We start from the raw sequence: 27,619 nt of genomic DNA, 5'->3' as shown, positions 1-27,619 counted from the left end.
GGAGCCGGAGGGGAGGATCCTGGAGGTCCCCAACCTCTGAATCTTCATGTTCGCAGAGCTCAGGGCGGCGACGAGGAACTTCAAGCCGGACAGCGTACTCGGCGAGGGTGGGTTTGGGCGAGCGCTGGAGTTGCTTCTCGTCAAGCAGAGCGGAGAGCGAGGCGACGGCGAGGCCATCGCCGGTGGCGCCCCGCCGCATCCGTCTCCACCTCCGCTCCTCTCCCCGCCCGTCGTCAGCCGCGCTCCTCAGTCCTCCCGCATGGCCGGTTGCCAAGAAGAGAGAGAGGAAGAGAGGTAGAGAAGAAGAGAGAGAGGAAAGAGGTAGAGAGAGGGGAAAGAAAGTAGTCATTGACATGTGGGACCCATGTGGGTCCCACGCTGACTCAGTTGCCACGTAAGATAAAACCGGGTTCAAAATCACCTAAAGACCTAAAGTGACTCGGTTTTGTAAGTTAAGAGATGTTATATATCTGGATTTTGGGTTGAGGGATGATTTTGTAATTCAGTGACAAGATGAGGGACCTCCGGTGTACTTTTTCCATATTTATATGGGCTCGGCTTTTGTGCCCACGGTTGTTTTTGGGCTTTTGGCTTCGGCTCACAATCGCCTTGGGCCCACAGCAAACGAAATGATGTCATCGGCAAGTTTCTTCGAGATCGCTACCTCGCGCATGCGCTAGCTTGTTGCTGGCGCACGTGTACGTTTCTATTTTTAATTTAAAATTTATAACTCAAATTTAAAAAATTTTAACACAAAATTTAAAACTTTCCCCTCAAATTTTACACTTTATCATAATTTTGGAAACTTTTAACTCATCTCTTCTCTACTATTATAAATATTAAATATGTTTTTGCCGGTATTTTGGTACGTCGTCCGTGTTTAAGTAGGTTTTAAGATTGATTGCTTTTGGAAGTACATATCCGTGTTTGAGTTATATTTTAAGCTTGTTTGCTTTTGGAAATAAAAAAAAGTCGTATAAAAGTTAGATTTTAAGCTCTTTTGCTTTTGGAAATACAGGAGTCGTATAAAAGTTGGATTTTAAACACGTTTGCTTTTGAAAATACAAAGGAGTCGTATAAGAAATTACTTTTAAAAAACTCTCATGCTAACTTGAGATGACGGACTCCTAATTCCACCTCATGATTTTCTAAAAACAAAATCCAAGCGAATTCCCACAGTGAATTTTACCCTAACTAAACCCAATAACAATAATAATATTAAAATAGCATTCACCCATTGCAGCGCACGGGCATTTTTCTAGTTTATTAAAACATTCAACTTATAAATTTTAAAACTTTCTATTTCAAATTTAAAACTTTCAACTTATATGTGAAAACTCTCAACTCAAATTTTGAAACATCCTATTCCAAACTAAAAACTTTCAACCATTTTAAAAACTTTCAACTCATGTAAATCTTTCAGTTGAAATTTAAAACTTTCAAATCCAAACTAAAAACTTTCAACCTATATTTTAGAATTTTCAAATCAATTTGTATATTATTATTATTATTTTACTATTAAGAATCAGTAAAAACAGTAAGAAGTAGGATTATTGCTAGTTACGTAGGCTTAGCATGGGGTTGCACGAGATTCGCTCGCGGCGTGTACAATAGATTAGCTCTAATCCACAGCCATGTACTAGAGATGAACTTTATTTTATTTACCATATTGGGCCCACCATCTCCTTCTTTCATGTATTGATTGGGAGAGAATGCAGGTGGGGTCCACCCTGCATCGTACTGTGCGCCTGCTGTCGACGCTAATTTAGTCGCCCACTCTGATTCTCTCTCCTCTTCTTTATCTTCCAACTCATCCAAAGATCTGACATGGCATGTATATAGCCTGCTGATATTGCTAACTAGTGGCCGCTAGTTTCTTTTCTTAAGACATCCACTTGTGATTTCCTAAATATTAGATTGAGAAAACAGAGAAATAAGAAAAATATAAGATTTAGACAATAATACAAATATAAAATAGAGAATTGTAAAACATTGGAAAAAATACATAAATGAACGTTTGATGGACCGCGGAAAAACCCGTATGAATTGAATTGAATGACGAAGATACATTCAAAGTAAACTTTCCAGTAGGTTGGACTCATGTTAAAAACACCCAAAACTTGCCACGTGTTCCTTTGAAGCGTAGAAATAGGAAAAAGACAAGATCTGACAGGAATGCAAGTATATGATTGCAAAACACAAGATAACCATATGAATAACCGTTTGATTAGACCGCGAAAAAAATATAGGAATTTGAGAAGAGATAAAGATTCAAAGGAAACTTTTCATGAATTTCTACCCTATGTTAAATCTCCTCAAAAATTTGCATAACATGAGACATTCCACATAAATTTCTTAAGATTTAATTGTGTCTATTCATTTGATTCAAAGGGCTATCTAGGAAATCCTTTAGAAATGAAATCCTCCAAAATTCCTACAACTTTTCTTGGAATCAAAGGGGTTCTATAGCAACATTACTTAGGAATTTCATAGGATTCTATAATTTTCAATCATTTGTTTCAAACGGTCATATATGTGAAAAATCATATAAGATTGGAATTCTACAATTTTTTTATGTTTTTCCTTCAAATGAAGGGCCTTAACATTATCTAAAAAAAAATGAAGGGCCTTAAAAGTTAAAATTGTTGTTACTATAAAAGGAACTTCTAAAAATATCTTCTTCGACCTAAATTTGGATGGCTCTGGATGACTTGGCAGCATGTGGCATCATAGTTAGCAATTTTAAATAAATTATATATAGGGTTAGGGGAAAAGACAAAGGAAAAAAAACAAGATTGACATTTATTATTCATTGTATTTTGCTGTCGTTACTCTTCAATCACGTTGACTCCATGTAGACGCCAGTTCATCGAATAACATAAGACCCATGATAAAATGTGAGTGGTTTTCAAAGTTAGCTAGGTTTCGTAGTTGAGAGTCCAAAGTTATAACATTCTTTTTTTAAGTAAAAAGTACACTCCTGGTAAAAAAAAACTTGGTATGTAGGTGTAATTTAGTTAAAAAAATTTAGAAATTGAATGTCTAAGTATAATAAGTTAGTGAGTATATTCCAGTACAAGAAAATGTGTGTAACAACTTGACTAGTTACATGTTGTTTGGTTAACGAGTGCTAGATGAGTTTTCTCATGATGTCAAATTGTCAATGCGACGTAACAATCATGCAAATATTACCCTACAATCTTGGATTAAATCTATAAAGAATTGAATCAATTTGCATCACCGGTTTAGAATTTATCTTCACATTCTCATATCTCAACAGAAATACACAATTTTCTACATGGTAAAATCTAATTGACTTTTAGTGACTATATTTTAAAAAATAAGTATGCTTATATAAATCTGCGCAAGTGTGTTGACACAATATGTTGTTGTATCAATATACCAAAATTGTACCCACCTTGCAAGTCATCCACATGCTAAGTTATTATATTAGCACGCTCACTTTGTAAGTTCTTGAACTAAGTTATTGTATTAGCACGCTCACTTTGTAAGTTCTTAAACTAAATTGCACTCACATATCACCTTGCAAGTCATTCACCCAGTACGTTACTCGCTTCGTTACTCGCTTAGTAAATTCGTGAATTGCATTCATATCACCTTGCAAGATATCCATTTGCTAAGTTAATTATTGCATTAGCACGCTCACTTTGTAAGTGAACTAAATTGCACAGTATATCAAGTTGATGTCCCATGAATACAGTTTACTTCTTTTTTTTTTTGGTTTTTTTTGTCTTTTCATCCGGTCAGTTATAAATGGCGTACCATTCATTTGTGAAAAATATAGATATATATAAATTGCTTTTATCAAATCAGGACTAGCCTATTGCAAAACACAGAAAATGTTGGTCAAATGAAAAAAAAACTGTAGATTGAATATGACAGACGAATAAATATATAGTGATTGAGCGAAAGGGCCTGTAACCTAGTGGTTACAAGAGGCTCAGTAGTACCTGAGGTCCTGGCTTCGACTCCCCATGGGAGCGAATTTTCCAGGATTTAACGGCGTTGTGCTTTCAGTGGTAGACGACGTACCCATCGACAGCGAAGAGATGCTCATAGGGGTAGTCACAGTACATCCGTTCTTTGCCAGCAGTGAAGGAACTTGCGGGTTGTGACCATTCCCAACCCAAAACATTAGATATGGGTTGTGACCATTCCCAACCCAAAACATTAGATATAGTTTCCATAAACTTACTAGTCACTACTCTTCCAGTCGTGGTGACTTCGTCAATCGGTCCAGTCTTCGAAGGTTGTGACCATTCCCAACCCAAAACATTAGATATAGTTTCCATAAACTTACTAGTCACTACTCTTCCAGTCGTGGTGACTTCGTCAATCGGTCCAGTCTTCGAAGATGCTCATAGGGGTAGAGATGCTCATAGGGGTAGTCACGCGGGTTGTGACCATTCCCAACCCAAAACACTAGATATAGTTTCCGTAAACTTACTAGTCACTACTCTTCCAGTCGTGGTGACTTCGTCAATCGGTCCAGTCTTCGAAGATGCTCATAGGGGTAGTCTGCATTGTACTGTATAATAGACGAATAATACGAAATAAATTTATATCCGTTCTTTGCCAGCAGTGAAGGAACTTGTGGGTTGTGACCATTCCCAACCCAAAACACTAATATAGTTTCCATAAACTCCAAATCAATAAACTAGTACTAGTCACTACTCTTCCAATGCAAACATCACTATTCCATACTTAAATTTAGTGCTACTTATCTCACATAATGTCTTCGATGTTGTGTAGAAATCATATCTCATGCAAGATATGTTTTCCTTCTCTTTCCTCATTTATTCACTTGCCATATCATTTTTCATCCTAGGTGGCAAGACATGGTTTTCTTCTCTTTCCTCATTTATTCACTTGCCATATCATTTTTTATCCTAGGTCGCAACTTATTTAATACTATGGACACTATCCTAGTCATTGGGATGGGAATGGCCTAACATCAATTCCATTGCAATTTAGTCGGTGCTCCAAAAGATGCGGTAAGAGTTCAATTCAGGAGATAAAGACAAAGAAGAGAACATTACATGCTACCCATGACTGCAACTGTGCAAGATGAACGAGTAAAAAAATAAAGGAGGTAAAACAAAGTATCAATAGCACGACAGAACAGTGTTCCACTGAAAAATGGGCACCATTGTCGCCATCATCATCATCAACCAACAGCATCTCAGTACAGCCTGCGAGAGCAATCAGGCGAACCACAGAAGCAAGGTTTAACCTTCTCCTTGCCATTCTTATCCTCGACTTTACCGTAATTGTAATCGTAAGTAAGCTCTTGCAGCGGCGGTATGTTCTCGGTGGCAAAGAACATGATGTGCGGTTTCTTCATGTCATCATGATCCCAGAGAACATTTTGAGCATACAGATTAGGCGAGCAGCTGTGGTTGATGAATCTTCCAACATTGCTGCACTTTGATGCATCGATAGTACTGCCTTCAGTATCCTCCGTTGTTTTACTGCCTTCAGTATCCTCCGTTGTCTTGGACGTAGAAGATTCTAGACCCAAAATGCCTTCAAATTTAGGATCCTCCCAAACTTCATCATGATAGTGATGACCAATATCAAAAAGGTACTCATCAGTCTCTACATGTTCATCTCCATTTTCTTGCAGCACCTCACCTGCATACTCACATACGAAACTGCCTGAAGAGATAGAGCTCAGAGATCTTACACCCCAACCTTTGTTCCCCGTCTTGAATATTTCCAGCGGAATTTTGATACCATGCTGACTCACCCTGTTGTGGCATGTTGGAGGGCACCTGCACATAGTTTTGAACATTAGATTAGCTAGATTAGCTCCCTGCTTTAGAACAGAACTTCTACTTCCGGTTTAACTTGATATTCCAATACAAACAAATAAATTCTATTGTAAAAACTAATTAACTTGACGTGAATTGGTTGCTTCTGTAATCAATATGTTGGTTTGAGCATTTGGTATTTCACAGCTTTCAAACAGAATTTACAATTTGGGTTTAATCTAATAATAATTCTGGCGCGAAAAACAATTAACTTCAGGCAAACAATGCATATTAGCATTAGTTAGCTCAAAGCATCGGAACAGAACTTGTAGTTTCAAATTAACCTAATTGTGCAATGTGAATGAGTAGTTCTGATATGCAAACCTACCAATTTAAGGTGAATGAACCAATTTCGCTGTTATGATAATATGTCTAGCTCTCTGATTGAGAATATATTTTATTATTCCCTTCAACCTAATGATCTGCTGTAAATGAATAGTTCTGGTGTGAAAACCTACAGACTTAAGGTGAAAATGGTTGGTTTTATGAGAAATTTTAAACTATGCCACCAACAATTTTATGTTCCTTGTGTGTTGCAGGGTGTTTCACTGACAAATGAATCTGCAACCAAATGTCAGCCCTTGTTGAAAGGGTAAAAATTTCAGAAGCAATGAGAAATATTTCCTGGTTCTGTGAATCTACTTTGGTATTATCAGAATATGATGCAAATGTTACTCCTATTTAGTTATTGTTATTATTTTGGATTGCTAAGCTTTTGCACGTCATACCTGCATGATGGGCCACACTCATATACGAGAGGTTTTGCCTCAACAATAGCACCATTGGAATTGAAAGGGATTTCACCTCCATTCTTCACTGCACAGGCACATCTATTAGAGTCTGAGCAACCATTCGTGCAATCACAGCCTTTCAGAGGTTCTTTTGCATAGGAATGTGGATATATGACTTCCGTAGTGTACTTAAATGCTGTTGGCTGCGTATCGTCAATTGTGTTGATCGCAGGTATGGGAATCCTCTCCCTTCCTTGAGATATATCAGGCACACAAACACCTTCGCGAACTTTGGACTTCCTCGTTGCCTTGATTATGTGTAATGCTAACTCGGGTTGACCTGGGATCCTTTGCAACTTGTACTTGTAGACCATCGAGCCCTCTGGGCCTTCTTTCCAATAATCCACCACCATGTACAGCCCATCATAAATATATGTTGAGATTTGCTTGGATTTAGAATGGCTAGCTTCACCTTTACTATGACCTTTGAATCCATGAATCACTCGGACCGGAGTCTTAGTTTCAATAGAATTCTTCAAAGCTAGATTACCACGCTCAAGCTTTTGATCTCCAGCTGCCTTATTCCCGATGGCCTTTCCTCCAGAACCCGTATATATGAGTTCATCGGAGCTAGACAATTCATCATGATAACCTCCGGAAGCAACAATACTTATAGCAACGAGGATTCCATTCACCTTTGTACTGTCAATACCTCCTTGATATGGGCGATGGAGTCCAACAAATGACAATTCGATTCTAAAATTAAACTCATCTCCAACTTCAACTCCCGCAACATTGCCAACAATAGGTCCGGGCTTAATAAAACCGTTTTGTTTTAGGGCTTTACCAGCCTCGATGTCAATTCTTCCAATATTACCTTTATGTTGTTCCTCAACTTGCACAAGCTTTCGGCATGCCGCATGGAATTTTATGAGTAAATTCCTTATTTTGCTTCGGGGATCTGTGCCAAAAGGAGCCGAAGGAGGGAGTGTAACACATAACTCCTTCTTTCCTCCACAAACAACTAGTGCCTTTCCTCCACGCACTAGCTCCTTAGAGTTGCCTTCAACATCCGAGTAAGAAGCCTTAGAGTTGCCTTCATCCTCAAAGTAAGAATCCTCCTTGTCCTCTATGGCCTCATGCTTGATCGCTTTACAAGAGGCAACTTCCGGGGAAACTTCTTCCCTTGGAGTAGTATCTTTCAATTCTTTCCTTGGCCTACCAAACTTTTTCTTAAGCTTAGGAGTACGAGACTCGGAGGAACCACCAATAGACTTCCTTCTTCGTGTCCACGGGCATTTGTCTGGGGCCATTAGTGCTTGTACAATTATCCTGTCACTGACAAGGTCTCTATCATCATTTTCTTCAATTCCATTAGTCGTAGCATGCTTCCCAGATGTAGCCTCCTTTATGAGGCTATTCACGCCGCCCTTGCATTTGCCTGTGGCATCAACCTTACGAGCAATATCACCTTGCTTCAAGCTCATATCCGAGCGCACCACACCTCTCTGAGTGCTTGAAGCCTTCGTTTTCATCTTACCATCTCCAGAGGATCTAGCGTCATTTTGCAATGCCCCATTCATCTTATCACTCTTTAATATCTTCTTTTTTGCCTTTACATCGACAAGATCTCTCATACGAGTCTCGGGAGTACCTTTTTGTAATCTCTCTTCATATTTGCTTACCATCTTGCCATCCCCAGCACTTCGTGCTACAAGCTTCTTTTCTTGTTGTGATCCCTTTCCATTCACCCTCTCAACAAAACCATGGCTAGGAGAAGGTTTGGCAATAGAATCATTTGGGTGTGTACTACCATTCTTGGCTCCTTCAAAATCATCTAGGGCAACATTTGTGGCAACTTGGAACTCTTGGATCCTATTTTCTACCTTGCTAGATTCATCATCTTCAATTGTCTTGCCATCTATTGCCTCACTAGAATGGTCTAGACCGCACACCAAAGAAGCACCCTGGACTGAAATAGGGGTTCTCGCCAAGGAATCCTCCATAGAGGCACCACCGGTAGCTACACTAATAGGTGTTGCTTCTAAAGGCAACTCCTCCATAGAGGCACCACTTTCCGCAAGAGTAGAAGCAGCCCTCCCACAGTCACGTGGAAATTTGCGTATGGCTGAGATCGCCCTTCTTTTGGGTGGAGGATTCAGAACTGACATCAACCACCTCTTTTTTCTGCCACCATCATGTACATCATTTGTCCTCTCTAATTGACCAACACCTACTCTACTTTCCGTCTCTCGGCCATCCCGATCGCTAGTAACTTCCTTTCTCTCGAATTCACAGCCCCACTTGCCTCCCTCCCTGTCCATCAACAAACTGGCCACATCCCTAACATTCTCCGCAGAACCGTTAGAGACATTAGCACCACAACTAACTGGTGCAGCTACTGCCAAAGGCATCACATCAAGCACCTCGCCCATTCCCTGATCATCTGACAACCGAGCATCTGTATCATTAGGTAGCTGCGCCTCTCCGGTCTCCCGCCCCTCTCCCTCATCCACCTCCATCCTCTCTGCCTCCGGCTGAGACGGGCCGTGCGAGAGGGCACCAATGCATGCGGCCGAGGAAACCACAGCCGAGGCAACCTGCTCCTCCTCATTGCCCTCGGTGACACCATGGACACCCTTATCTCCAACATCTCCTCTGCCCTCGACACTGTTATCCCCAACATTACCTGCTATGATAGACGGCGGCGGCGGCGGCAGCGAAGAAGCGGCGGTTGGGCCGCCTGATAGCGGCACGGAACGGTCAGGTGAGACAGCCACCCCCTCCGCTCCGCCCTGGTTGGCGACAACGCCCTCGACGCCCTTACTTCCATCGTCACCGGCCACGGGAGCAGTCGGCGGCGGCGGCGGCGGGGCGGGGAAGCGGCCGCAGAGGGGGGGCCAGGAGCGCTTGGCGGAGACCGCCCTCCGCTTCACCCCACGCGCCACCAGCCACGCCGCCAGCCCCGCCGGCGCCGGAGCCGGTGGCGGCGGCGGTTCCACGCCACCCATCACCACCAACACCACAAAAAAAATACAAACCCTACAAACATAGTACAGATCGGAATCAGACCACCACGCGCACACCGCCCGCCTCACCAAATCAAACCAAACCGAGGAACTACAAATCCAATCCCCCTCCCCTCCCCCAAAACAAAATTCCCCACCCCCAAACCGTAAAATCCGAAACGGCGCTACCGCGGCGACGAAGAGGGGGAGGGACGAGGAGCTCACCTCCGCGGCGGAGACGGGCGGCGGCGGCGACGGTGAGGGGATCGAAATGTGGTAGGCAGGGCGGATGAGTCGGCTGGGTGTGCTCTGCTGCTCCGCGCGCAGACCTCGGACTGGGCGTGTGGCCGCCGCGTGTGGGGGTTGCTAAAAATAGGCCGTCTCTCTCTCTTCGGCTCTTCTGCTCTTCCTCTCGCTCGAGTCTCGAATGTTGAATCCGCCCCCGTGGATTCGGGACGGTGGGGGCTACAGGGACTGATCTGGTCGCCGCGTGTATATTTGGGAGGGATTTGTGGATTTGTTTTTTTTTTTTTTTTTTTTACTTTCCTTCGAGTGGAAATGGGTGGGGCAGTTGAATGTTTTCTCCCTTTTGTGAGTTAGTCCCTTGTGATGTTTGTGGAAATTTTTAATCTTAAATAAACTTGGAAACAAAACATTGGCTATGGTGGCATTGGATGCTTTATTTATTATAGATATTTGGCGGGGTGATACAGCTGCTAGCTGCGGATGCGCCACAGTCATGGAAGACAGTAGTTATAGTAATTTATTGTCAGAAATAAATTTAGGGAAAACATTGGCTGTTGTGTAATTGGGCGTATTATTATAGAGCATATAATGGGCATGTTTAGCTGTGTGGTACAACTGCTAGTTGCGGATGCACTATAGCCACGGAAGGCAAACAGCTAGGTACAACGCATTCGCTATCAAGTGAAGCGGAACATGATTAATATATTAATGGTAAATTTATGCGATACGTAGATGGAAAGTCATGGCTTTTAGGAAGTGCTTAATTCGTCCTCCGTCCAAAAAAAAAAAGATAAACCCCGAATATAAATATGGACATAATGTATTTTCAAGATTTATATCCAGGATTTATCTTTTTTTTTTAACGGAGGGAGTATGGGTTTAAAAAATTAGATAGTAATAATACGAGGCATCAAAGTATAATCCAACACTGTAAAAAAAGGGGTGATGATTTGGTTTTATATAGTGGCTTATTGATAGGAATTACTTTGTTGGTCAGATGGTGGTTGGCGTGGTGTCACCAACAAAATTTATCAACTGAATAACAATTATCATTTTTTTCAGCTGGTGCTTGCACAGTATAGCAATAATTATACCGAGCTGTTTTTCAGGAGATAAGTTTTGGTTGGTGACACCACGCCAACTCTCTTTAACGTCTTGTTTGGATTCTTCTAGTTTTCATTTGTCACATATATATAAGAATTTTTTGCACTTGTTATGTGAGGTGGTTTTATCCAACTGCAGCGGCCGAACTTCAAACTAGGGCCCTACGATGGCAGACACTTGGGGAAACTTATCACGTGCGCGTGCGCTAGTAGATAAAGTCACTTACATACCTATGGAACTTATTCGATCTGTCTTTTCTCTCGTTGAGAACTTTTAATTTTAACTTGATTTAAAAAATTTCTAGTCAAAGATTTGAAATTGTCGAGGGTGGATATCCCGACCACGGTATTTATAGAGTATGGGGATCATTAGAACCAAGGTATATACGATACAACAGACAAATTTATACCGGTTTGAGCCTTCAAGATGAGTAATAACCCTAGTCCAGTTTATATGAATTATAGACGAAAATAGCACAAAAGAGTACAATAGGTACAATAGGGAATAAGAAGATTGGACTCACCTGACTAGACGCTGTTGAGAAAAAGGTCCGACGAGATCTATCTTTGGCTCCCTCGGATTTCCGACTTGCAACTCGATGCCCCTCCCTCCTTGTACTGAGGGTGGGGGACTTATATTTATAGCGTAGATCATCTTCTTCTGCAAGTAGATCTCAAAGAGATAAGACCGGATACAAGCCCCAGGTTACTTTATCTTTCCTGAACAGGACTTTAACACCTTATATTCCAGGAAGATAATTTCCTTCTTTATTTGTCGTATTTCCTTAATTAAAGTATACCTACTCGTATAGTATATGGTATTGACGTATTCCATAAATCCATGTATAGGAACTATGCCTTATCTTTAACACTGATAAAAACTTTCAACTCAGATTTAAAAACTTTTAAATCAAGATTTAAAGTTTTCAACTCAAATTTGTAAACTTTCAACTTAACATTGGAACTTTCAATTTAGACTTGAAAACTATAAAGTCAAGATTTGAAAACTTTCAACCCAAATTCGGAAGCTTTAATCTCAAAATTTAAAACATTCGACTCAAAATTCAAAAACTTTCAACTCAAAATTCAAAACTTTCAACTAAAACTTAAAGAAACTTTCATCTCAAAAATCAAGTTGAAAGTTTTCAATAGAATATTTTAAAATTTGAAATGAAAAATTCAAATTGTAAATTACAAAAAATCACAAAAAAAATCAAGTGCGTGTGGGCTCGTGAAAAAAAGTCGCATGTGGGCGCAGACACTAACAATGGAGCTGGCGCGTCGGGCTGAATAGGATTCTCGCAGATACTCGTGGGTGCAACAATGGAGTGTCCATCACTTGTAGTCACTCATGTCCACTAGAAACAGTGGAATAGCCTGCATGCATATTATGCTTACCCAAGCTGTATGAACCTTTTGGCTCTACCACTATTCAAGGTGATTTACACCTAACAGTTGTTTCAGTCAACAATACAAAGAGAGGGATTAGCTCTTGATATAGAATCTTTAGGTCCTCTTTAAAACACAAAATTGAGAAAACAGACAATATGATTATATGAAAAACACATAATTTTAATAGAATACAGTGTAAAACAAATTATTATAAAACATACAAAAATACAAAAATGGTCGTTTTAATTGGACGGCAAGAAAAAACACAGGGATTTAAGGAGAGATGAAGACTCAAAAGAAACTTTCCATGAGGTTGGGCCTCATGTTAAATTTCTTTTGAAACTTGCATGGAATAAGACATTTCATAGGATTCAATAGTATCCAATCATTTGTTTCAAATGACTATATAGAAAAAAGTTTATAGGATTAGAATCCTATAAAATTCCTATGTTGTTTCCTTAAAACCAAAGGAGCCTTAAAGGTAACTACAGAAACAATCCTTGTTAGTTTAGATTATGATAAAATCCATATGATAGAGTCTGATTTGAGCATAAAACTTTTTATGCCCAAAAAGAAGTTGTACTTAACGATATATTTAAAAAGGAAATAGTAATTAAATAAAAAATGCTTATCTACAAATCACATTAAAATAACACCACCGGAAGCGTGTGCGTGTCCAAGACTTTGTAAGAATTATAAATGTCTGTACATATGCCTGAACATACATACGAGAGATTGACAATACATAACGACACTTCTTGAATTATGACTTCATAAACAGGGCAACAATGAGCTGCTATGTTGAAAGAAGCATGTGGGATTTTCTCAAAAAAAAAAAAAGAAGCATGTGGGATACTAAGGAAAGACTTAGCATCCATTATTGATAAAGAATAAATGGTAAGAAAACCTTGCATCCAGGAGGAATTATTTGAACTCAAGCTGACGGCATACTCCTACATGTTTTTCTCACAATGAGCTGCTATGACAATGTATGCTTTGGCGAAAGTTGGCATCACAGCAAATGCATCAAATTCTGGAGGCATCAAATCAGAGTTTGATGAGAAGATCATGCACAGTCTGAGCAAGCTCAGCTTCACCCCTGATGCCATCAACCCACCTTGCGCTGATCCGCACATTCTCCAGGCTCTGCTTTAGTGCCCTCTTAAACCCGGGCTTAGTGCGGGTTGCGAAGAACTGGGAGATCTCTGCTTCCTTCTCTTTAGAGGTGAACTGCCAAGAAACAAGGATCAGCAATGGCCCGATCAGAATAACATATACGGAATTGGGGAATAGAAAAGTGCAGATGTATGATACCAATGTGACAATAGATTTGACATAATCCGATAAGATTGCGCTTGCTGCAAATGTCTTCGTGATACGATCCCAGTTTTCCTGCATTCACATAATAGGGCATGTAAGCAAAATGTTTTGAATATCCCACTGTTGGCTTATAGTATAATAGCTCTTTGTAAGGAAATAGAAAGAACACGAGGTTAACAAAACGTGAAATTTAATTCCTGAACAAGGGCATCCCACTCGATTTTTCATTCAAAGGTTTTTCTTTAAGAGGCAACTTGCGTATAGTTTCATAGTAACTAAGACTGACTTTTAAAAAGTCATGATTTATTTTTCAAAAGTATTTCATACATACGGTAAGCGATCATCTATTATCATATTCCCTCTGGTCAAAGTACTTGAAGTTTGAGTTTTTCACGGTATTTGAGTTACGACTTTGGCCACAATTTTCTGTAACAGAACAAGTTCTTAAAATCCAATAGGTTTACGAGATTATGAAATACTTCTGAAGACATCGATATTTTGACATAAATATTAACCAGATCTTGTCCAAAATATCAAGTAATTATGATCAGAGGAGGGCACACACAATTTCACTTAGCTTGTATAACAAGAGAGCAAACAGAGATTCAATATAATGAAGCACTTCAGCAGATAGTAGATATTCCCTACTAGTGTGGTTGGGGGGTAAATTGATGAGAACAAAAATTAAGTGCTTCAGCGGATAGTAGGGAAGTATTTTTTTTTCCTTTACAAATATAATCACCACCTTAGCGTACGTATCTATGGAGTATTATTTCAGCATTGAAGTGCGCAATGAATTTAGCTATTTACTATAATTTGGAATGTAGAAGCATGCATAATATTTGATGATTTATAGAAGAATAAACATGCAAAATTCTTAAGTGAATCACGTCACAATTTTTATGTGGCGATAACACATCTATCCCTACCCCTATACTAAATTGGGCACTGAGCCTCCAAGGGAGCTTCTATGTTAACCAAAAAGACGGTCATTGATTAGGTGGATCCTATTATCATAACCCTAGATTATAGGAGAGTTCATGTTAGATAAGAACACTTATAAAATTGTGGACTCTCTAGTTTTTCCAGAATTTAGAATTAATAAATACGAAGCTGTACTTATCTTGGACTCTCGATTTTTATTTATTTCTGAAATTCGAAATTAATAGTTAGAAAGTTGTTTCTAACATGGACTTTTATTTTTATCTGATTTTAATATATATAGTTAAAACTTTAATATTTATAATATCAACAATAATATATAATGCAACACACTGATACCTTCAACCAGGACCATGCAGTTTCACGTGCGTCAATAATAACACTTCGAAGGACAAGATATGCATCTTGATTGCGCACCTGACAAGCAAGATAAGCAAATGAGATATGTATATAACTTACAGGTAGTTAGCATAGAACTACAAATTCGTCCATGACCTTCCAATGGAATCATGAAAGAAGAAACAATCAATAGCTTATACCTCATCTGTGAAAATAAAATTCAACGATTCAAGAACAATATCCTTATCCTGGCAAGAAGATAGTATGCCTATAAAAAGGGACACAAAACCTTCAGGGAAGAAACCCAAAATATCATTCTTTGTTAACCTAAGAAGATTGAAAAGTACGAACCTAATACATTTAACCTTTCCTCCACTTCAGTTGATTCCCTATATATCTTTAGAAGAGCATCATAGCCAGATCTGTTTGTGCTACTAACATTATGCATCACAGAGAGGTATGCAGCCTGATCAATGCAAAAACTACAGATAGATGAGTCTATTAAAAGGGCAGAAGACCAGGTAAAATAATATGGCTAAAAGGTAGTACCTTTCTAGTATCTGGAGGAAGGGAAGTATTGCGATCATCAAAGAAGATTTGGAAACGCCTAACTCCCTCACTTATAGTCTTATCATGCCCAAGCTGAACTAGGCCAACCAAGAGCACTGGTCTAAGCATTGCATCCAGGTGGCTTTCACTGTTCTTAGGGTCCCACCCTAATTTTCTGCAAATAAACATGGCCATACAAGAAGCATATCTAAACAAACATACCCATACAAAAGGAATGTATCTTGGGAAATAATATATTGAGAGTTAAAGGGCAGGAAAATACTCAGCAGTAGGGAGAAGAAGCTTGATAAAAAGTTGTTTGATTTCACCAGCCAATTCAGGAGTAGCATCAATTGATATTTTAGCTACACTAGAAGTTACCTGACAAGCCAAAATAAAATATGTAGACAAATAAGCGCCAAAGAATAACCGGACATCGTGGAATAATCAATTGGTCATGAAATACACATACAGAATTTATGTGTGAAAGAACACTGAAATCATCCTCGTCACGGCAAGCATACAGTAAATGTAGTAACGACGACAATGTTTGCTTGCCAGCAATAGAAAGAGCATGTGCATCTTCCACGATGCCTGTAATAATAGTGTTATAATACCAGTTACCAAATCACTGTAAATTGTAATCGAGACTAATTGTGCCATGTTGTGTTTGTGTCTACCGATTTTGTCCATTAGGGAGAGCTTCTTCATCTGCAATGCATTTCGAAGTGCAGTTGTAAGTTCATCATCATATTTGACTCTATAAAATCCTGTTTCATCAATATTCAGCTTAATCCAGAAGTTTCCACTATTCTGTCGGTCTTGGTCATCGTACTGTGAATTGATGCCCTTTATGTCGCTGAATTTATGTTTCAGTAAGAATCTTTTCTGCATATCATGTGAATTGCATCCTAAAGTAATAGGGACAATCCACATGCCAGAATCAGAGGATCCATCTAATAAAAACTGGTCCTGCAACAAAAAAAAAAGGGTCAGCAATTCATCATAGCAAAATTTATCATTTTGTTGCTGAATTTTGCATGTATGGATAATGTTGAGTTATGTATGTGTTGGCCCATGAGGCCCATATACTACTCATATGTACATGTATATAGCAGAGTTAGAGAAATGAAAAAAGTAGTGAAGCTTCTAGAGAAAAATTCCCAAAACTTCATGGTATCAGAGCCAATCGGCTGGTGGCTGGCGACGGGCGACGGCTAAACCCTAGCCTCGCCGGAGCTTGTCGAGGCGTGCAGAGAGGTGCTGAGGGAGCTGCGCTGGCAGAGCTGCGCGTGTACGCGGCGCAGGAGCGTGTGGAGCTCCAGGTGAGGAAGGAAACGCTGGTGCTGGAGCTCCCGGCGAGGACGCAGCGGCGTCAACGGCGGCAGGCAGAGCCAACGGCGGCCGCGCGCGGAGGGAGCTGCTGGTTGTGAGGACGGCACTGCTGGTGCTGGTGTGAGGATTTGGTGAGCTGCTATTGCTGTTCTGTTGCTGAGGCAGAGAAGATCGAGCTGAGGATTTGGTAGTGTGCTGTTGCTGCTGAAAGGAAAAGGGGAACACAAATTTGGTAAGTGTGTTGTTGCTGTTGCTGTTGAGCGAGCAGAGGAATTGTTTGCCGGTTGTGCTATTGGTGTGGCTTGTGTGTGCTGCGGCAAGGAGGTGAGCTTGTGAGTATTGTACTGCTGTGTGTGGTTGAGAAAGGAAGAAAAAGAAGGGAGTATTGCTGCTGGATCTGTTGGTGGTGTCGTGTGTGCTGAAGATTACAGGTGCAGAGAGCAATAGCAGGTGAGGAAAGCTGTAGCTAGCTTCATCTAGAAGGGAAGAAGCGGCTTTGGTGTTGGAAATTAATTATTGTCAAGAAGTAAGGCAACAGGTTGTGCAAGGTGAATGTGAAGTTAGTGCTTCAGATTGGCAGGCAACCAACCAAAATTCGTGTATGCGAGAACACAGTCCAAGCCTCGGCAGTCACAGAGAGGGAGAGGGGTGCTGCTGTGTCGAGTTCCCTGATCAGGAGGAAAGAAAACCAGGGGACGTTGTCTTCAAGGTGTTAGAATAGAGTGAGTTTGTAAAAAAAAAAAAAAAAAAAAGGAATGGAGGGAAGTCAAGGAATTGAACAACTGCTTGCGAAAATGGCTGTAGAAATACAAGAAATAAGGGAAAGAATACGGAAGGAGAGGGAGAAAACAACAGTTCTTGGCAACCTTGTCAACCTCGCGCATCCCATGCAGATGCAGGTACCTCACTCAACCTGGATATTAGACTCTGGAGCATCTAGACATGTAACAGGTATGCCAAGTGAGTTTGTGTCATTTACTCCATATCCACCCACATATAAAGAAACTGTTCAGACTGCCGATGGTACTTCACAGCCTATCAAAGGTGTGGGAAGAGTACAGTGCACTCCATCCATTACATTATCATCAGTGTTATATGCTCCCTCCTTTCCAGTTAATTTGGTATCAATAAGTTCTTTGGTTGACCATATGGATTGTCGGGTTACTCTTGATCGAGAAAATTGCCTAATAGAAGAGAGAAGAACAGGAAGGAAGCTTGGGATTGGCATTAGGCAGAACGGATTGTGGTACTTAGATAGAAGCGGAACAAATAAAGCACTATGTAGTGCATTGGCAGTTGGTACAAGTGAAGAGGAAGCTAGATTGATTCTCCAGCATTGTCGATTGGGCCATATGTGTTTTGAAACTATGAGGAAGATATATCCTGATGAGATGAGTAAGGTGGACAGAAGCAAACTAGTATGTGATGCATGTGAATATGGAAAGCATACAAGAGCTACATATATAAGCAGAGGACTTCGGAGCATATCACCCTTTATGTTAATCCACTCTGATGTGTGGACTTCCCCTATTGTCTCGGTGAGTGGAATGAAGTACTTTGTGACTTTTATTGATTGTTACTCCCGAATGACCTGGATATATCTTATGAAACATAAAAATAAAGTACTAAAATGCTTCAAGGACTTCTACGCATTTGTTAGAAACCAATTCAACACATGTGTCAAAATTATCAGAACTGATAATGGGAAAGAGTATGTGAACAACGAATTTGGTAGTTTTCTTTCGATAGAAGGGATACTACATCAAACTTCTTGTCCTGACACACCACCGCAGAATGGGGTGGCTGAGAGAAAGAATCGCCATATCTTGGAGGTGGCACGTTCACTCATGTATACTATGAATGTACCAAAGTTCCTCTGGAGTGAGGCGGTCATGACAGCTACATATCTTATCAATCGTACACCATCAAGAATACTTGGGATGAAGGCTCCATATGAGATGGTATTTGGATGTAATGAATTTATTGTTCCACCAAAGGTGTTTGGATGCGTATGCTTTGTTCGAGATCATAGACCTTCTGTGGGAAAATTGGATCCCAGAGCTATCAAGTGCATATTTATAGGTTACTCATCTGGTCAGAAAGGATACAAATGTTGGAGTCCATCTGAGAGGCAAACATTTGTAAGTATGGATGTCACCTTTAGAGAGTCTATTCCTTTCTATGGAGAAATGACAGATTTGAGTTATTTGTTTTCTGATCTTGACAATCCAATCATGAGTGAAGTTAGGTATGAAGGGGTGAATGAATCACTAGGAATGGAAGAAGGGGATGAATCAAAGAGGACGAAGGTTGTTATTGGGTCAATCCCATGCCCTATGGGCAAACTCCCACATGAGCAGAATTGGAGGAAACCACATGAAGAAGAAAATCTACAGGTTTACACAAGGAGAAAGCCAAGGTCCTTGGAGACACAACAGGTAGAACAACAACCTCTAACAATTGATAGGAATGAGATGGTGGAACAACATCAACAACCTCTAGTCATTGATGAAATAAATGATCAATCTTCTTATCAGTCAGATCCTATACAAGAGAATACCGAGACAGGGGGAGAGGAGAGTGAAATATCAGGAGAGGAATCTAACTTGCCTATTGCTAATAGGAAAGGGATAAGAAGCACGGCAGGAAAGCCCCCTATAAGATATGGCTTTGAGGAGGTTGAGGAGGAAAATGGGAATGACATAGCTAATTATGTGTCATATTCATCTTTATCTCCTGCCTATAGGGCTTTTATTGCATCATTACAATCCATAGTGATCCCAAAGGATTGGAGAGAAGCGAAGAATGATCCAAAGTGGCATGAGGCAATGATGGAGGAGATGTCAGCACTTGAGAAGAACAAGACCTGGGAGCTTGTACCTTTTCCAACAGGTAAGAAGGTGGTTAGTTGCAAGTGGGTGTATGCTGTAAAACAAGATCCACTTGGGAAAGTAGAAAGGTACAAGGCAAGGCTTGTGGCAAAAGGGTACAGTCAAACATATGGAATCGATTATGATGAAACCTTTGCACCTGTTGCAAAGATGAGCACAGTGAGAACCTTGATATCATGTGCAGCTAACTTTGATTGGCCACTATACCAACTAGATGTTAAGAATGCATTTTTGCATGGAGATCTTCAAGAGGAAGTTTATATGGAGATTCCACCGGGTTTTTCCACCTCTCAAACTAAAGGAAAGGTATTGAGATTGAAGAAATCCTTGTATGGCCTTAAGCAGTCACCAAGGGCTTGGTTTGATAGATTTAGACGTGCAATGTGTGGCATGGGCTACAAACAGTGCAATGGAGACCATACATTGTTTTATCGTCACCGTGGAAAGAAGATTGCCATCCTGGCTGTATATGTGGATGACATAATTATTACAGGAGATGACACTCAAGAAATAGCTCAGTTAAAAGAGAATATAAGCAAAGAATTTGAAGTCAAAGATCTTGGTCAGCTCAAATATTTTTTGGGCATTGAGATTGCAAGATCTCCTAGAGGGATAGTTCTTTCACAACGAAAGTATGTATTGGATCTACTTTGTGACACAGGTATGCTCGGTTGCCGACCTGCCTCTACACCAATTGAGCAAAATCATAAGTTATGTGCTGAATTAGGAGATCCAGTGAATAAAGAAAGATATCAAAGACTTGTGGGACGACTGATATATTTGTGTCATACCAGACCTGACATAACTTATGCTGTGACTGTTGTTAGTCGATACATGCATGACCCTCGAAGTGGTCACATGGACGCAGTATATAGAATCCTGAGATATTTAAAAGGGAGCCCAGGAAAAGGCTTATGGTTCAAGAAAAATGGACATCTAGGTGTGGAGGGCTACTGTGATGCGGACTGGGCTAGCAGCCTTGATGATAGGAGGTCAACCTCTGGTTACTGCGTATTTGTTGGTGGCAATTTGGTCTCTTGGAGGAGCAAGAAACAACCGGTAGTGTCTCGCTCAACTGCTGAGGCAGAATACAGGGCAATGTCAGTGAGTTTAAGTGAGCTGTTATGGTTGAGAAATCTTCTTTCTGAGTTAAAGTTGCTAATGAATATTCCCATGAAGTTGTGGTGTGACAATAAGTCGGCTATTAGCATCGCTAACAATCCAGTTCAGCATGATCGAACAAAACATGTGGAGATAGATCGTTTTTTTATCAAGGAAAAACTAGATGAAGGGATTTTGAAGCTAGGTTTTGTTATGTCGGGGGAACAAGTAGCTGACTGTTTAACAAAAGCTTTAAGTGTTGGGGAGTGTACTTCATCGTGTAACAAGATGGGCATGATAGATATCTATCGCCCATCTTGAGGGGGAGTGTTGAGTTATGTATGTGTTGGCCCATGAGGCCCATATACTACTCATATGTACATGTATATAGCAGAGTTAGAGAAATGAAAAAAGTAGTGAAGCTTCTAGAGAAAAATTCCCAAAACTTCAGATAAGATTATAAGAACTGCTACATTGCGGATCTTGTGCAGCATGCCCTCTTTGAGGACTAGGAAAATTTTCCAACCAGCTTATTATATCTTCTTAACTAGCAGGTAACAAATATTAAACCCAGATAAAGTTGTCAAAAATTTTCAACATGGGGTTTTGTCATAAATAATAAGCAGAGGATTTTAAGTATGGAATTCTGACTACCTAACCACACTAACAAAAATATAAAGGCAGAGCAAACTATATGTGCATAATGAATTTACGTATTGGGTGGTTTGCATGTAAATGAATGTAATCCATTGAATGATCATATTCTTTTCGATAATTCATTACCTGTTCAAGTTCCACGTCATGCCCTTTAAGCTTCACACCAATAACAGGATAACCTTGTTTCTTCGTCCATGTAGTCATCAAATTCTTAACAGGTTCACCAGATACCTCTTCAAGAACAGCCCACAGGTCCTCGGTTTTAGCATTCGAGTAGGCATATTTTTTTATATATGAAGCTAATGCTTTCTGAAAGAGCAACAGTTCCACAAGTTTAGTACAAGATGACGGAGCCATACATTAGTTGAAGAAAAGTAGAGTAGTGGACAAAAGAGGCAAGAGTTGGCCTTAAATAAGTATGTAACTAGCTAATTGAACCTTTAATTATTGAGTGTGCGATTTGCTAGGTTTACGATGTGGTAAAAATTTATCCCTCCATTCTCTCTCACTTGTACGTGGTGGTTTATGTTGTGATGTTTGATCATGACTACTAAAAAAGATCATTATGCTGAAAATTGGATACAAATTGAGGTGTTTTAACAATGCTCTCTACTAGTAATAGAACTAATCTGGACCATTTATTTTTTTTTCTAATTCAATGGATCATATCCATTTATACTACCACATCAACTAATGGTAGTAGAATATTTTTTTCTACTGGTAGTAGAACTCATAAATGTCAACAGTTAAGATTATTTCTAAGATGATAACACTTGTAGTAGACTACAACCATTAGAGAACATTGTAAAAGTACTCTACCAATTAATAGGGCCCAAGGATATTGACACCTTACACTCAAAGGGATAATAATGTATTTGCTCATAGAAGTTGAGTGTGTCCTTTATTTACCCTCATGAAACTACCTCTCTTATTGTTATCATTCCCAACTTTTCCCCCTTCTTTGCTTCTCCCAATGCACTTCTACTCAGTTTTTCAGGAAATTCCCATCTTATCTCCACATAGGGCAGTCATGGGCCCAGGATCATGGTAACAGCGCATACCAAGGAGATTAGGGACATGACAACGTGTAGTGTAGTTTTAGTCAAGGATGAGATGGGGATGTACGGGTAAAGGAGCTGGTTGATTGCGCTAGTGAAGCCATGGGAGATTGCGATAGAGTGGAAGAGTAGCAAGTCAAGAGACACAACTGTTTGTTCATAAAATAACTAAATAGGGGAATAAAATGAAGTGTCATTTCTCCCTCCAACAGCAAGGAAGGAAGGAAATGGTTCGAGGTAATTTCACACACTTCTAACTTCGAATAAGCCGTAAAGTTATGCAAATGATACCCAGAGTGAATAAAAGAATGACAAGTATAAAACCTGAAAACGCTCTGCACCAAGGTAACTTTGCAGCATACGAATAACAGAAGCACCCTTGTCATAGCTTATGGAATCAAAAATCGAGTCTATCTCACTGGCATGGTGTATTTCGACCTGTAGAAAACAGTAACACATAGTGAGGAAAATCGCTAACCAGCATTTAGACAAGTGAAAATGTTTGATGCCACCAGCTGATGCTTTGTAATTGTGCTGGTGTGGTGCATCGTGTGAATTTGACATCCAAATTAACATTTGAGACTAAAAAGATTAAATCATCAATTTAAATATCGCGTATTCATTGTCCAGATTCAGTGAGGAATCAACCAACGGATGTGATAAGAATGTAACCAAAATTATGCATCACCGTTACTTACCATCGTCAAATTTGCAGTTCAAAATACGCTCTCTGTTTTATACAGGATAAAGTGCGTAGTATTTATGGTTTTAGAAAAAAAAAATGGTGAACACCGTATGAAATGCATCAATTTTTTGAACGACTGCACTAGACCATGGCATGTATCAAACAGTTATTACCTCAATAGGATGAGACTCAGCTAGAGAGTCCAATTTTAGAGCAGAGGTGGTACTGTCAAGAAATTGGGTCCAGATATTCCACTCAGGGAAAAAGGAATCTACTGCCAAATAGCTCATCTGTTCAAACAAAAGGTCCAAGCACTCAGTTGGTAGTATTTTGATATCAAATTTCTAAAAATCAGTGTTGTATAATTGATTACCCATGTAGCAAAACCCTCGTTTAGCCACAAGTGAGTCCACCATTCCATGGTTACAAGATTGCCGAACCATTGATGAGCCAATTCATGCGCGACAGTAATTGCTACCTAAACAGAACAGATGTGGACAGAGATTTACATATAAACTACTTGATCACCCAAGGAAAATATCTCAATATGAAATCATTCTTAAAAACTGTAATGTAAATTTCTTTATAGAATTGGTGGATCATAGTGACAATATATTCTCAGTGTTATGATATATACATTATGTTTGAGAACTGTTTAAGAACTGAACTATAAGTAATGCATCACTGTTTAAGAACTGAACTGTAAATAATGAAAAAAAAACATGTAGCTGAATATTCTCAGTGTTATGATATATACATTCTGTTTGGTGGATGCTGATGAAGACTGCTCATCAAAAAGCAAATATATTTCCCGGTAAGTGACCAATCCATAGTTCTCCATGGCTCCATTTGTAAAATCGGGGATAGCAACCATATCCAACTTAGGTAGTGGATAAGGGGTATCAAAGAATCTACAGCATTCAAAGAATGAAATTTTGGTCAATGACTCTTTCAAGCAACAACCTTGGGTAAATAGGATATATATTAACATGAATCATTTTTTTTCTTTAGAAACCAATTTAGAAGAAATGATAGGTCGCGCGCATACTCTTTATAGAGATTCAATGACTTCACTCCAACATCTAATGCAAACTTCCCTTGATTACTCTTACCAACTTGAGTGTACACACGAACTTTGTTGCCTGAATACAATTAAAAACAATAAAAAAAACAATGGAAAGTAAAAGGAAAAGAATGGCACCTACAGAACTACTTCAATGTGAGAAACTATGAAGTATGCTGGATTACTGGTACGTACCTTCCGATGTTACACCTTCTATATAATCAAACAAACCAACAACTATTGCCACTAAATAAGTTGACATAACGGGTGATTCCTCATACTCGACAGTCTTGATAGGACCAGCAATTTTCTCATTAACTATAGGCATGTTCGACAAAGCTACCAGCTCAGATGGAACTTCAAGTGTTAACTTGAACTTCGCCTGAAATTTTAAATATGAAGAGGGGAAACATTAGAGAGATAGATCCGGCGATGTTCTAACACATAGTGCATCAAACCTCTGGATGAGAAAATTCTGATTGGTGAACAGGTTTTGCTACCGTAATAATTAATTAACCTTGAAAGAAGGCTCATCCCAGCAAGGGAAGCACCGTCGAGCATCCACGGACTCAAACTGTGTCACTGCCATGTTTTTTGTCTCCCCCTTGTATTCATATTTACTGCAATAAAATGGCAGTTTCTCATATGAAAAGGTCACATGAGTCGTACCCAGAAATCATCAAAATACTCTCTCCGTTTCCATTTAAGTGTCACTGTTGACCGCTGCTGTTTCAACTTTGACCATAATAATTTAATTTTTAAATTTCAATGTTTTGATGAAAAAAGGGTATGAACTTATTTAGCATGCATCGAGCTTTCATAATATAGTATATTTCGAAAATATTTATAAATTTGTTGCTAAAATGTGAGCGGTCAAACTTTGGATGCGAATAATATCCAGCGACAACTATTCATTGCTGGAGAGGGTAAATCCTAGTCCACAGGTTCATAAGAACTTCCCAACCACATCAATCAACTGATGATCAGTTCAAATTTGTAACGATGATCATGAGTTCTCGAGGGGATGTCCCCTAACATAACTTTTTTCTCTCAAATTCAATGCAAGTGGTTGTGAAAATTTGCAAAACAAATTAGCAAATATAGAGTAACATCTAATACTCCGCCAAAAATCATATTCAAATTCGATCTACACGTTGAGAAACGAAAAAAACAAGTCACATACGAATAGTAGCAATTTATACTCAAAAAAGGCAACCACCTTACCAAGTATAGTATTTTTTTTATTTACTACCTACGTCATCATGTTTTGTACCAACCATGTATTTTAATGTTATAAGATAATCCCTCTAAATATATGATTCTATCATAATTCATCTGTACAATATATCATCTATAGGTACAAAATTGTCCCAAAAACCTCACTATTGGTTTGTTTTGATTCGTGGCAAAGCACAGGTATTTGGCTAGTACTATGTGAACTTAGTTTTGACTTGATTAGTTCATATATAAGGTATGAACATTGTCAAAACAAATTTAGAATTTATAACAACTATTTGGATGAAGTTTGAACAAACGAGGGCACATCTCCTTGAGGGGTTTAGACCAATTTATCTTTGAAAATATAGAATTCCCAAGAGATTAAAGCGCAAATTTAGCCTCTGCGAGGCTACGATCACCACGAATTTTTTTTCAAATGCAAAGTTTACCTTCTGTAGAATCCCCTCATCTGATCGTTGAGCGTGCCGTTGAACCTCATGGCGAGCACGCCCTCGCCGAGCGGCAGCTCCCCGGCGAACTCCAGCACCAGGATCTCGTCCTCCTCGAACACCGACACCTCCGCCGGCGCCAAGCCCTGCAACCAACCACGGCGAGATCGATCGATCGACGGCGAGCGAGGAGGAGGAGGAGAAGGTCAGGTCGGTCTACTTACCTGGAAGCGGATGGAGGCGCGGTCGACGGCGAGGTCGGCGGCGTTGAGGACGAGGAAGCGGGTGGGCGCGGAGACGTCGACGGCCACGGACGCCTCGCCGGAGAACACGCAGGCGGCGAGGTCCGGCCGGAGCCGGAGCTCGTACCGCCGCGGCGCCGCGAACCGCGGCAGCCGCGCCTGCCCGCGGAACTCCGCCGCCGCCGCCGCCATCACCGCCTCCGCCTCCGCCGCTTTGAGATTCGCGCGCGCGTGATCGAAAAGGTTTGAACAAATTATTTAGCCGCGAAAAGAACCCGAGCAAATTAAAAGCGAAGCCGCGAGGGGTGGGTTTATTTATAGCCTTGTTTAGTTACTTTTCAAAAATAAAAATTAAATATACGTACACACATTTGAAATATTAAACGTAGACTAATAACAAAATAAACTGTGAGATGAATCTATTAAGCCTAATTAATCTGTCATTAGCAAATGTTTACTGTAGCACCATATTGTCAAATCATGACGTAATTAGGCTCAAAAGATTCGTCTCGCAATTTACATGCAAACTGAGTAATTAATTTTTTTTCGTCCACAGTTAATGCTTCATATATATGTCAAAATATTTGATGTGGTGGAATTTTTGGAAGTTCGAAGGGAACTAAACGCAGCCATATATCTGGATCGGTATGAACTTGCGAAGGCCCAAGTAGCTAATGGCTGACGTCGCAAGAACCAAAAAAAAATGACGGTGATTGCCGGCGGCGAGTCGAATAGTGGTAAGAAGAAATAATAATTTTTTGACCGGCATTAGCCGCCGGCCGGCCGAATTTGTTCAGGGGAGGTTTGATCCGACGAGTCCATGATGATATCCTAAACAAGCAGTAATCGGAAGGTTCGATCATATATCCGGATGATCATAATCATTGAGCGTCTCTCAGACATGAGTGAGTTTTTTTTTAAAAGAATGATACACACACATACTAGGACCTCCCTCGTACATCGTTGACTTTTCGTATCATTCGTGTTATTCAAAAATTTATTATAAATATGTACAAGTATAAGTTAAGATTATATTTTATTTTATGATAAAACAAGTCACAACAAAATAAATAATATTTATATAATTCTTTTAGTAAGATGAACAATCATATGTTATAAAAAAATCAATGATGTAATATATTTTTAAAATGGAGCGAGTATTTATGTAAGATTTCTAATGATACGGACACGGTGACGGAGCCAAGAAATTTGTAGAGCCCAATTTGTGTACGTGACGATGCATCAGCCCTTGTCGTTCTCGGGTTTGTTACAGATAAGTTTTATATGGATAACAAAGAATAGAAATTGAGGAGTAGGTGCCCTTTTAATAATGACTAATGAGCAAGGAATATTCATCTTTCTGCTCGGTTTCATTATTTAAACAGGAGGTTTTCAGTTCCATTTTGGAGATTGAGGGTTTAAGAATTAAGACTGCTTGTAATGGTTTCTTGTTTTC

General features: G+C 39.8%; 2 protein-coding genes across 3 annotated transcripts; both read right to left on the bottom strand.

Annotated features, from left to right (window-relative positions):
• Positions 1-4,965: 4,965 nt before the first annotated feature.
• LOC4346857 (uncharacterized) lies at positions 4,966-9,975 on the bottom strand. Its single transcript, XM_015757083.3, has 3 exons — positions 9,799-9,975; positions 6,563-9,607; positions 4,966-5,795 (listed from the first exon to the last, which is right to left on the bottom strand). The coding sequence occupies exons 2-3, from the start codon at positions 9,574-9,576 to the stop codon at positions 5,204-5,206; spliced, it is 3,606 nt and encodes a 1,201-aa protein (XP_015612569.1). The 5' UTR covers positions 9,577-9,607; positions 9,799-9,975; the 3' UTR covers positions 4,966-5,203.
• A 2,955-nt stretch (positions 9,976-12,930) lies between these two features.
• LOC4346856 (aminopeptidase M1-D-like) lies at positions 12,931-26,355 on the bottom strand. Of its 2 annotated transcripts, NM_001422738.1 has the most exons (19): positions 26,146-26,355; positions 25,922-26,067; positions 24,772-24,874; positions 24,450-24,636; positions 24,240-24,333; positions 23,949-24,102; positions 23,565-23,669; positions 23,365-23,481; positions 22,831-22,944; positions 21,575-21,757; positions 16,145-16,436; positions 15,937-16,058; positions 15,748-15,845; positions 15,465-15,639; positions 15,267-15,381; positions 15,116-15,183; positions 14,916-14,993; positions 13,629-13,706; positions 12,959-13,544 (listed from the first exon to the last, which is right to left on the bottom strand). In NM_001422738.1, exons 1-19 carry the CDS (start codon positions 26,353-26,355, stop codon positions 13,362-13,364), a joined length of 2,622 nt encoding a protein of 873 aa, NP_001409667.1. In that variant the 3' UTR covers positions 12,959-13,361. The 2 variants fall into 2 exon arrangements, with proteins under 2 accessions (NP_001409668.1, NP_001409667.1); NM_001422739.1 differs by lacking the exons at positions 21,575-21,757; positions 22,831-22,944; positions 23,365-23,481; ... (5 more) ...; positions 25,922-26,067; positions 26,146-26,355 and having other exon boundaries at positions 12,931-13,544; positions 15,465-15,845; positions 16,145-17,112.
• Between the last annotated feature and the right edge of the window lie 1,264 nt (positions 26,356-27,619).

Source organism: Oryza sativa, chromosome 9 (assembly GCF_034140825.1).
Source record: "Oryza sativa Japonica Group chromosome 9, ASM3414082v1".
In the NCBI taxonomy this organism is placed as follows: domain Eukaryota; kingdom Viridiplantae; phylum Streptophyta; class Magnoliopsida; order Poales; family Poaceae; genus Oryza; species Oryza sativa.
The sequence above is the reverse complement of the archived record's forward strand: the minus strand, read 5'-3'. Positions and strand labels throughout refer to the sequence as shown.

Coding starts and splice junctions, on each gene's coding strand:
- LOC4346857 (XM_015757083.3), bottom strand. CDS start 9,576: ATGGGTGGCGTGGAACCGCCGCCGCCACCGGCTCCGGCGCCGGCGGGG. Junction 5,796..6,562: donor GAGTGTGGCCCATCATGCAG/GTATGACGTGCA, acceptor AACTATGTGCAG/GTGCCCTCCAACATGCCACA.
- LOC4346856 (NM_001422738.1), bottom strand. CDS start 26,355: ATGGCGGCGGCGGCGGCGGAGTTCCGCGGGCAGGCGCGGCTGCCGCGG. Junction 22,945..23,364: donor CTGAGTCTCATCCTATTGAG/GTAATAACTGTT, acceptor TGTTTTCTACAG/GTCGAAATACACCATGCCAG. Junction 15,184..15,266: donor GGAAAGGTTAAATGTATTAG/GTTCGTACTTTT, acceptor CCCTTTTTATAG/GCATACTATCTTCTTGCCAG.